A 9,940-nucleotide genomic window follows, 5' to 3' on the forward strand; every position below is an offset into this window, starting at 1 on the left:
GACAGGATTTCACCATGTTGGCCAGGCTGGGAAACTGCCACTTTTTTTTTTTTTTTTTTTTTTTGAGGCGGAGTCTTGCTCTGTCACCCGGGCTGGAGTGCAGTGGCCAGATCTCAGTTCACTGCAAGCTCCGCCTCCCGGGTTTACGCCATTCTCCTGCCTCAGCCTCCAGAGTAGCTGGGACTACAGGCGCCCACCACCTCGCCCGGCTAGTTTTTTTTGTATTTTTAGTAGAGACAGGGTTTCACCGGGTTAGCCAGGATGGTCTCGATCTCCTGACCTCGTGATCCGCCCGTCTCGGCCTCCCAAAGTGCTGGGATTACAGGCTTGAGCCACCGCACCCAGCCACAAAACTGCCACTTTTAAAACCATCAGATTTTGTGAGAACTCCTTCACTATCAGCATGAGAACAGCATGGGGGAAAGTGCCCCCATGATCCAATCACTTCCCACCAGCTCCCTCTCTTGATACTTGGGGATTACAATTCTAGATGCGATTAGGCTGGGGACACAGAGCCAAAACATATCACCCTGCAAATCCAAGGGGGCACTCTTGTGGTCCAACCCCAGCTCCTGTGGGCTGTCAAAGCCCACTCCTCCCTCTCTATTTCCCCACCCCCACCACCACACATGGGTAAGCAGTGAGGTGAGGAGCCTTGACTAAGAGGAACCCAACAGTGCGCAAGTGGGAATCCCTGGGCGACCAAAGCCCAAGCTGTGGGAGCAGATAAGATTGTTCCAGGCAGAATGCAGGACGAGACTAAAAATAAAAACTGCAGTGGCAGCAGAACTCACTTTTAGTGAAAACTTATTAAATGCCAGGTGCTGGGCCAACAATTTACACGGCATCTCATTTGCTCCTGGCAACAGCCAGCCCTATATAGAGCAGGTTTGATTGCCATCTCAGTTTTGCAAGAAGGCAGCAGGGGTTCATAAAGATTCAAAACCATCTCTGCCTGCCTCAAAAACATTTGCTCTCAGCCATTGGACTGATGATAAAGCAGGAGGGGTTACAGGGGCACAGTTGTCTAAGCACAGTTTCCCCCTTCCCCCTACGAGCCGTTCAAGAGCCCGGTGACCAATATACTTCCTAGTCATCAGCGGAGGGTAGGCGCTTAATGAATGCTTATCCGCAAAGTGGATCACAATCACGAAGAAAGCAAAGCTTACACTCCGTTCCCCGTATTTCCCACAGATCCAAAAGACCACGGGGCCCAGGACCGGGTCTCCATAGCCCAGTCATACCCGGGGGTTTTCATGAAAGCCCCACTCGCGTCCTGCCGGGCGATCCGGGGTGGCTGAGTTGGGAGGGGGGGCTACCCCAGTTCGGAAGCCCACCACGTCCGAATATCCCAGAGAGCAACCTCAGCACGCACAACAAAGACCGCGGCCGCGTTCACAGCAGGCTTGGCTGGGGGTTCGGGAATTTCCAGAGGGTCTCGGCCTCCCCCACGGCGGGCTCTCGCCTGGCGTCCCTCACCCGGCTTCCAAGCGCTCTTGTCGGTGTCGCTAGAAAACTTGCAGAGATTGGAGCTGAGAAAAGGCGGGCAAAGTTCCATTTGATAAGTTATGAATGGGGAAAAAGTGTTTGTAAAACTCATTGTTAAAACCACGGAGCCCGAGACTCGGCCGGCGCCGGGCCAATGGGAGCCCGGAGGCTATTTTGAAATCGCTCCCGTCTCAGCCAATAGGCGTGCAGGAGGTGAATCCCCGCGCCAGCGCCGGCCAATGAGCGCAGCGCTATGCTAAGGAGTCGGGGGCCCGGCCCCTCCGACTGTCAGCCGGTTAAAGATGGAGCCGGCAGGCGAGGGGCCGCCACGAGATGCAGGGTCGTCTGGTTGGGGACCCGGGGGCAGACGATGGCCGGGATCCTCCTCCATCTAACCCTCCGCGTCCCGACCCGGCCCTGGGCGGAAGGGATGTCTGCGTGAGTAGCTGGGTCTGAGGAGGGGATCCTGGGTTGGGCTGCGCGGCCCTACCCGGCGGGTCAGGCGGAGGGGCGCGGCTGGGATCCCGGGCGCCCTCTTTGGAACAGGGAACTCTAGAAGGGTGGGGACCCCCATCCTCTGCTCCGCTCTGGGCCTCCAGGCAGAAGAATATGTTAGAACAGAACCCGGAGCCTATGTAGTGCAGGGTAAGGGGCCAGGGAAGGGATGGGGTCGTCAGCTAGAAAGGGCGCGTCGTCCCGGGGTGGGGCCGCCCTTTTTCTCCTGGAGCCGCGGGCTGAGTCAGGGCGCTGGGTCGTCGGGCTGTACCCACCCCGCTCCGGGCGCTAGCCGGCTTTGGACTGCGGCTGAACGCCGGTCCGTCTTTGTGTGTGCGCCCTCTCCCCTGCGTGGCCCATCAGCTCCTGCTCTGGATTGGAACTACCCCCTAGTCTGGGGTTTCTTCTCCACCTCAATCCGGAGCGTTCTGGGAAAGGCCTGGGTGTCCTGGGTTCTGAAGACCCCAAGGACGCACCCCGCTGCGGCCTCCTTCCCTGCCCAGATGGACTGGACAGGGGCTCTGGCCCCACCCACCCATCCGTGGTTGAGCTTCCCGCCCTGCATGTATTGGGGGTGGTGGGGTCCCCCCTGCTGACCGCAGGTGCTCTGACGAGGTTGCACTACTGTGCTCTGAGAAGCAGTGCAATGATATTGTCAAAGCATCTGGGACCAGCCTTGGGGATCTCCCTCCCTACAACCCTCACCTCCCACTCCCCAGGCAGGGCCTCTTGGGCTTGCAGGCCCTCCCCTCCCCCCTGCCCAATTCGCTCCCTTCTCCATGGAAACTTGAGATCTAGCCAGGCCTGGGCCTCTGGGGTCAGAGGGCACCCTTCCCCCAGGCAGAGGCCCCGCCCCAGCCAGCCCACATTCCAGGTCTCAGATCCCTACAGACCACCCTGTAGGAGGCACTGGCAGGCCTGCCCGACACTCTTTCCCTGTTGCACTACTGTGGGCCACTGGGAAGCAGTGCAATGATGAAAGGGCATCGGTCAGGTCCGGCCTGCTACCCTGGGAAGGGGAAAGGGAGCTTGCTGCCTCACTCCACTTTTCAGTTGAGGTGCCCAGAGGGTAAGTGTTTCCACTGGTTAGGCACAGATATGAAGCTGGACTGGACCCTCCATCAGAGGATCAGGTGGGTGCAGAGCTGGAGGATCATCCCTAAACTCTCCATCCTGGTCATGGCTGGACAGGTGCAGGAGCAGACCACCCCAGCTTCTGAAAAGCTCTTGTTTGAAGGTCTTTCCACATTGGGTCCCTGTGGTAAGACTGGGACCCCAGGCCTGGTCAGGGTCTTAGGGGAAATACAGGCCCACTCCTTTGCATGGAAGATCATTCTGGGCCTGGCTTGGACCCAGTCCTTGCCAGGAGCTTGAACAGGGACAGGCTCTGGAGAGAATGTTCTTCTGGGTAGCAGTTGGGGAGGTGGGGGTAAGGCAGGCCTTCCAGGAGGCAGCCTTCACCCCAGGGCATCAGTCATATGTGGACTCAGCTGGAGTGGTACTATGTGAGATGGATGGGTGGACTTGGGATACAAAGCCTGCAAATGATGCCTACCAACCATGCCAGTTTGTTCTCTTACAGAGAGGTGTGCCCTGAACCTTCAGGAGGGACTGAGAAGTGTCTAGTATGCCAACCATCCTGGCTGGAATGAGGGGTTGGAGCTGAACTTCCAAGGAGCCTGACCCCAGGCATGCTTGGATGACCATCTCTACCATCAGACCTGACACAGTGCAAAAGGTTTCTATGTGCCCAGTGACGGTCATTCAAATCTTTTTTTATTTTATTTTTTTGAGATGGAGTCTCACTCTGTCACCCAGGCTAAGAGTGCAGCGGCACAATCTTGGCTCACTGCAACCCCCACCTCCTGGGTTCAAGCGATTCTCCTGCCTCAGCCTCCCAAGTATCTGCGATTACAGGCATGTGCCATCATGCCTACTTTTTTGTATTTTTAGTAGAGATGGGGTTTCACTGTGTTGGCCATGATGGTCTCAGTCTCCTGACCTCGTGGTCCTCCCTCCTTGGCCTCCCAAAGTGTTGGGATTACAGGCGTGAGCCACCATGCCTGGCCTCAAATCTTAGAGGACTAGGTTTCCAGATGGGCTTTTGGGAGTTCCCCTCACCCCTAGCTGGGCACATTGGGAAACTGCTTTACCCCTATCCTGGGGAGAGAAGCCCTGGCACCCGTGGGTGGAACAGGGGCAATGACACATGTTCCTTGCCTTCCTAGTCCTGATCCCTTGGGGTTCCTTGATCCCAGGGTCATTTGACTTAGATCCATCCTCCCTTCCTCTAGGCACCAGGGGCCATGGCTGGTGGCCACCCATCAGTCCTGTACAGATTCTGTACCCACTGGCTGGAGACCCCCATGCAACTGTCTCCTGCTCTTGCTGGGGGGGACTGAACTCAGGGCTCTGCTCATGGGCTCCTTCCCTGTGGAAGCCTTCCCTGGGCTCCACAGCATTGAATGTTCCTGCAGCACAGCCTGTTAAATCCATTTTTTTTTTTTTTTTTTTAAGATGGAGTCTTGCTCTGTCACCCAGGCTGGAGTACAGTGGCACAATCTCGGCTCACTGCAACCTCTGCCTCCCAGGTTCAAGCGATTCTTCTGCCTCAGCTTCCCAAGTAGCTGGGACTACAGGTGCGTGCCACCACGCCCAGCTAATTTTTATATTTTTAGTAGAAACAAGAGTTTCACCATGTTGGCTAGGCTGGTCTTGAATTCTTGACCTCATGATCTGCCCTTCTGGGCCTCCCAAAGTGCTGGGATTACAGGTGTGAGCCACCGCACCTGGCCTAAATCAAAATTTTCTCCCTGTGGCAGAAGTGTCCATTAGACTGGGAGCCTGAGGACAGAGACAAATGTCATTTAAAAAATCTCTCTGGCCAGGTACAGTGGCTCATGCCTGTAATCCCAGCACTTTGGGAGGCCAAGGTGGGTGGATTACCTAAGGTCAGGAATTCGAGACCAGCCTGGCAAACATGGCCAAACCCCGTGTCTACTAAAAATACAAAAAATTAGCCTGGTGTGGTGGTGCATGCCTGTAATCCCAGCTACTCGGGAGGCTGAGGCAGGAGAATCACTTGAATCCAGGAGGCAGAGGTTGCGGGGAGCTGAGATTGCACCATTGCACTCCAGCCTGGACAAGAAGAGGGAAACTCCGTCTGAAAAACAAAAAAAGAAAAAAATCTCTTGGCAGTGCCCGAACAAAGAGCAGGGGCCCAATACCTTTTTTTTTTTTTTTTTTTTTTTGAGACAGAGTTTCGCTCTTGTTGTCCAGGCTGGAGTGCAATGGCACAATCTCGGCTCATCACAACCTCTGCCACCTGGGTTCAAGCGATTCTCCTGCCTCAGCTTCCCAAGTAGCTGGGATTACAGGAATGTGCCACCACACCAGGCTAATTTTTTGTATTTTTAGTAGAGATGGGGTTTGGCCATGTTTGCCAGGCTAGTCTCGAATTCCTGACCTCAGGTGATCCACCTGCCTCCGCCTCTCAAAGTGCTGGGAGCCGTGAGCCACTGTGCTGGCCTACACTTTTTAAAAATACAAATAAAGGTATGAAGTGTGAAGCATGGGTTATTAGAATAATAACCCAAGATGGGAGGGTGATTAGGGATCTGCTCGACCCTCAAGGGGGTGCTTGTCCTGTATGAAAAAAGGCATGGGCCGGGCGCAGTGGCTCACGCCTGTAATCCCAGCACTTTGGGAGGCCAAGGCGGGTGGATCACGACGTCAGGAGATCGAGACCATCCTGGCTAACACAGTGAAACCCCTGTCTCTACTAAAAATACAAAAAATTAGCCAGGCGTGGTGACAGGCGCCTGTAGTCCCAGCTACTCGGGAGGCTGAGGCAGGAGAATGGTGTGAACCCGGGAGGCGGAGCTTGTAGTTAGCGGAGATCATGCCATTTCACTCCAGCCTGGGCGAGAGAGCAAGACTGTCTTAAAAAAAAAAAGAAAGAAAAAAGGCACATACTGGCCAGGCACGGTGGCTCATGCCTGTAATCCCAGCTCTCTGGGAGGCCGAAGCGGGTGGATCACCTGAGGTCTGGAGTTCAAGACCAGCCTGGCCAATATGGAGAAACCTCGCCTCTACTAAAAATACAAAAATTAGCTGGGTGTGGTGGTGCACGCCTGTAGTCCGAGCTACTCTGGAGGCTCACACAAGAGAATCTCTTTAACCCGGGAGGCAGAGGTTACAGTAAGCCGAGATCATGCCATTGCACTCCAGCCTGGTGACAGAGTGGGACTCCGACAAAAAAGAAAGAGAGACAGGAAAAAAAGAGAGAAAGAAAGAAAGCAAAGAGAAGAAAAGAAAAGAAAGGCACATACTATAGATTTTAAAGTTTCATTTTGTCGGCTGGGCGCGGCGGCTCACGCCTGTAATCCTAGTACTTTGGGAGGCTGAGGCAGGCGGATCACGAGGTCAGGAGATCGAAACCATCCTGGCTAACACGGTGAAACCCCTTCTCTACTAAAAATACAAAAATAAATTGGTGGGGTGTGGTGGCGGGCGCCTGTAGTCCCAGCTACTCGGGAGGCTGAGGCAGGAGAATGGCTTGAACCTGGGAGGCGGGGCTTGCAGTGATCCGAGATAGCGCCACTGCACTCCAGCCTGGGCGACAGAGCAAGACTCCATCTCAAAAAAAAAAAAAAAAAAAATTCATTTTTTAAGTCACACTGGGCAGGAGGCAGAATAGAGATTTGAGTCCAGGTGTACCTGACCGAGTCTCTGCCTGCACTCCTAGACAAGATGCTCAGGACAGACCTCATTCTTTGGTTGTCCCCAAGTAGGAGGAAACAAATGCCACTTCCTATGTTGGGAGAGCTGAGGGCTGGTGGTTTAGCAGTAGGAGAAGAAAAATCTGATTAGACGTCTCAGGCATACTCCATGGATCTCAGGGCTGATGGGGGACAAGGAGAGGACAAGGGAGGACGCAGTCGAGGGTGCACCCCCTTGTTAGTGGCTGGGGTCAGTGGCTGACCAAGCAGGAGTGGGGAGGGGTAAGAAAAGTAGCTTTCAGGGGTAAGAACCTGTGTGTGAATGTGGATATGTTCAGCATGAGGTGTCCAAGAATCATCCCCAGTGGTCATTTGGATGTGGGTCTGGAGCTGAAGGGTGAGACACAGTAGGTGGGTTTTTCAGTCAGTTATGGGTTCTAATCAGGACCAAGAAGTGTGTAAGATCGTCCCAGATGAGACGGTGAAGCAAGGACCTTCAGAAATGCATTCGAGGGGCAAGAGGAAAAGGACAGTGAGGTGGGACAGGAGGAAAAGGACACTGAGGAGGGGCCGGAGATGCTGGTAAAGAAGCGACAGCAAGTACTGAGCAAACAAGTGGCTGCAACGGGGAGGAGAGGACAGAAGCTGGGGAGGCCGCTGGAGAGAGAGGGGGAGAGAGGAGGGTGAGACGTCGGAACTAGAGGGGTTGGGGGCGGAGCGAAGTTCTCGAGGCCTTGCCTGCATGAGGGGGAAGCGCGGCTTGAGGCCCGGGAGGGTACAGACAGCGAGGAGGGGCCCCCGTCGGAGGGGACTGGAGGCCTGCCGAGAGGTGGGGGCCTTAAAGAAGTTGCTGACCAACCACGTCCTCGGCGCGGCCAAGAGCCAGGCCCAGGTCAAAGGCCCGATGGCCCCTGCAGAACTGCGCCAGGACCCGCGCAGCCGCGTTCGCCCCCTCGAGGTCGTGAGCGCGCGTGCCCAGAGCAACTGGCATTGTCACGTACGGCCGGCGCCCGGGGGTTGGCTCCGCCCCCGGCTTCCGCGGGGATTGGCTGGGGCGGGCCGGGGCGGGACAGCTGCAGTAGGCTAGAGAGTCCGCACTTGCGCGGCGGCCGAAGTGCGAGAGGATTAGTCCCTGCGGTCCCACAAGACGGGCCCAGCTGACCTTGGTGACCCTGCGCTCCGGCCTCGGGGCAGGTGGCGGTCGGCGCGCCGAGACCCACGGGAGCCCCGCCCAGACGCCTGCCCCGCTCCCAGGCCTCCCGGCCTCTCCAGCAGTGCTCGCCATGGAGATCCTGGACGAGTTCGACAGCGAGTTCCCGCAGAGCGAAACCTTCTGCCAGCAAATCTCCGAGGAAGACTTGGACAGGCAGGCGGACACCACACTTGAGCGCGCGCTGCGCCGCCTCTTCCACCGTCTCGACCGCAACCCGTCGCTGGCGGAGAGGGTGGTGCAATTGGAACAGCGTGGGCTCCTCTCTCTTCTCCGGGTGCGGCCGCGGGACTTGGGACCGACTGGGTGGAAACTGTTACTATCCGGGTCCGCCGTCCCCTAGGGCAGAGCTCCGACAATTGGAGCTTTGGGGGTGGGGTGGAGAGGTAGCAGTCGGCGTAGCTGGGGCCGCAGGGTAGGATCTATCAGAAAACTGAGGCTGCACAGCCTGGGGAGTGGAGCGGGCAGGCATCTCACGCCCCGGACCTCCCCCTGCCCTGCCTCTCCCACTCTTGTTGCAGGCGAAGTGTTGTGCAGGGGGAGCTGAACCATTGCAACAGCACGGGCGTCCTGGAGATACACGAGCGGGTGGAGCAGCTGAAGCAGAGCATACACCGCGTGCACCTCTACTCCCGGGGTCAGAATCAACCTCTACCCGTGCTAGGCCCTGCGGGGGGTCTGAGCCCAATGCAGCCAGGCCGAGGGCTAGATGACCACCTCCACTCTTTCGGTTGGATTTGCCCTCCTTGGACCAAGTTTTATCCAGAGCAGGAAGGGGCCTGAGCAATCCGGACCTGGGAGAAGGAGAGGCGCTGCCCTTAGCTAGATTCTTTTTTTCTTTTTTTTTGAGACGGAGTCTTGCCTTGTGACCCAGGCTGGAGTGCAATGGCACTGATCTCGGCTCACTGCAACCTCCACCTCCTGGGTTCAGACGATTCTCCTGCCTCAGCCTCCTGAGTAGCTGGGATTACAGGCGCCCACCACCACGCCCAGCTAATTTTTGTATTTTTAGTAGAGACGGGGTTTCACCATGTTGGCCAGGATGGTCTCGATCTCCTGACCTTGTGATCCGCCCGCCTTGGCCTCCCAAAGTGCTGGGATTATAGGCATGAGCCACTGCGCCCGGCCCCTAGCTAGATTCTTTAGTTAGGAGACTGACTTCTGCTTTGCTACTTCCTGGCTGTGTGATCCTGAGCAGGCTGGGCTGCCTTCCCGAGAGAGAGAGAGAGAGAGAGCCCTCATTGCTCATCTTGGTGAGTGTTTTGGAGTGGTGGATGAAGACCTGCAGGTAGGGCCTGGCTCAAGCAACCCAGCAAACCTGACTCAATTAAAAAAAAAAAAAAGCCGGGTGCGGTGGCTCACGCCTGTAATCCCAGCCCTTTGAGACAAGGCCGAGGCGGGCAGATCACAAGGTTAGGAGTTCGAGACCAGCCTGACCAACATGGTGAAACCGCCGTCTCTACTAAAAATACAAAAATTAGTGGGGTGTGGTGACCGGCGCCTGTAAGCCCAGCTACTCAGGAGGCTGAGGCAGGAGAATTGCTTGAACCCAGGAGGCGGAGGTTGCAGTGAGCTGAGATAGTGCCACTGTACTCCAGCCTGGGCAACAGAGTGAGACTCTGTCTCAAAAAAGAAAAAAAAAGAAAGTTGAGAGAGTCCTGGCACTGACTAACCATGTCCTTCTTGTGGCCCTGTGGCTTGTCTCTGGCCCTGTGTTTGGCACTTAAAGCACTTTTTATTATTAAAGTAAACATATACAAAACTGGAGATGACAGGGAACACCCCCAAGAACCTGTTATGAGCCTCAGCAACTGTCCCCATCTTGCCAAATGTGTTTCACTCTCCATAACCCTAGGCCTTTTTCTGAAGTATTTGAAGGGAAATCTCAGACATCATTGTACCTCTGACTACTTTAGAATGCATCTTAATTAAAAAAAAAAAAAGGCCGGGCATGGTGGCTCACGCCTGTAATCCCGGCACTTTGGGAGGCCGAGGTGGGCGGATCACGAGGTCAGGAGATCGAAAC

General features: G+C 55.8%; 1 protein-coding gene across 1 annotated transcript in view; it reads left to right on the forward strand.

The window, feature by feature from the left end:
• Positions 1-7,793: 7,793 nt before the first annotated feature.
• Positions 7,794-9,940, forward strand: part of LOC113220472 — a 5,447-nt gene continuing 3,300 nt past the window's right edge. Inside the window, exons 1-2 of the mRNA XM_026449596.1 lie at positions 7,794-8,191; positions 8,436-8,551. Coding sequence (XP_026305381.1) covers positions 7,988-8,191; positions 8,436-8,551 — 320 coding nt within the window. The 5' untranslated portion in view covers positions 7,794-7,987. The remainder of the gene's footprint in view (positions 8,192-8,435; positions 8,552-9,940) is intronic.

Source organism: Piliocolobus tephrosceles, chromosome 19, assembly GCF_002776525.5.
Source record: "Piliocolobus tephrosceles isolate RC106 chromosome 19, ASM277652v3, whole genome shotgun sequence".
Lineage (NCBI taxonomy): Eukaryota > Metazoa > Chordata > Mammalia > Primates > Cercopithecidae > Piliocolobus > Piliocolobus tephrosceles.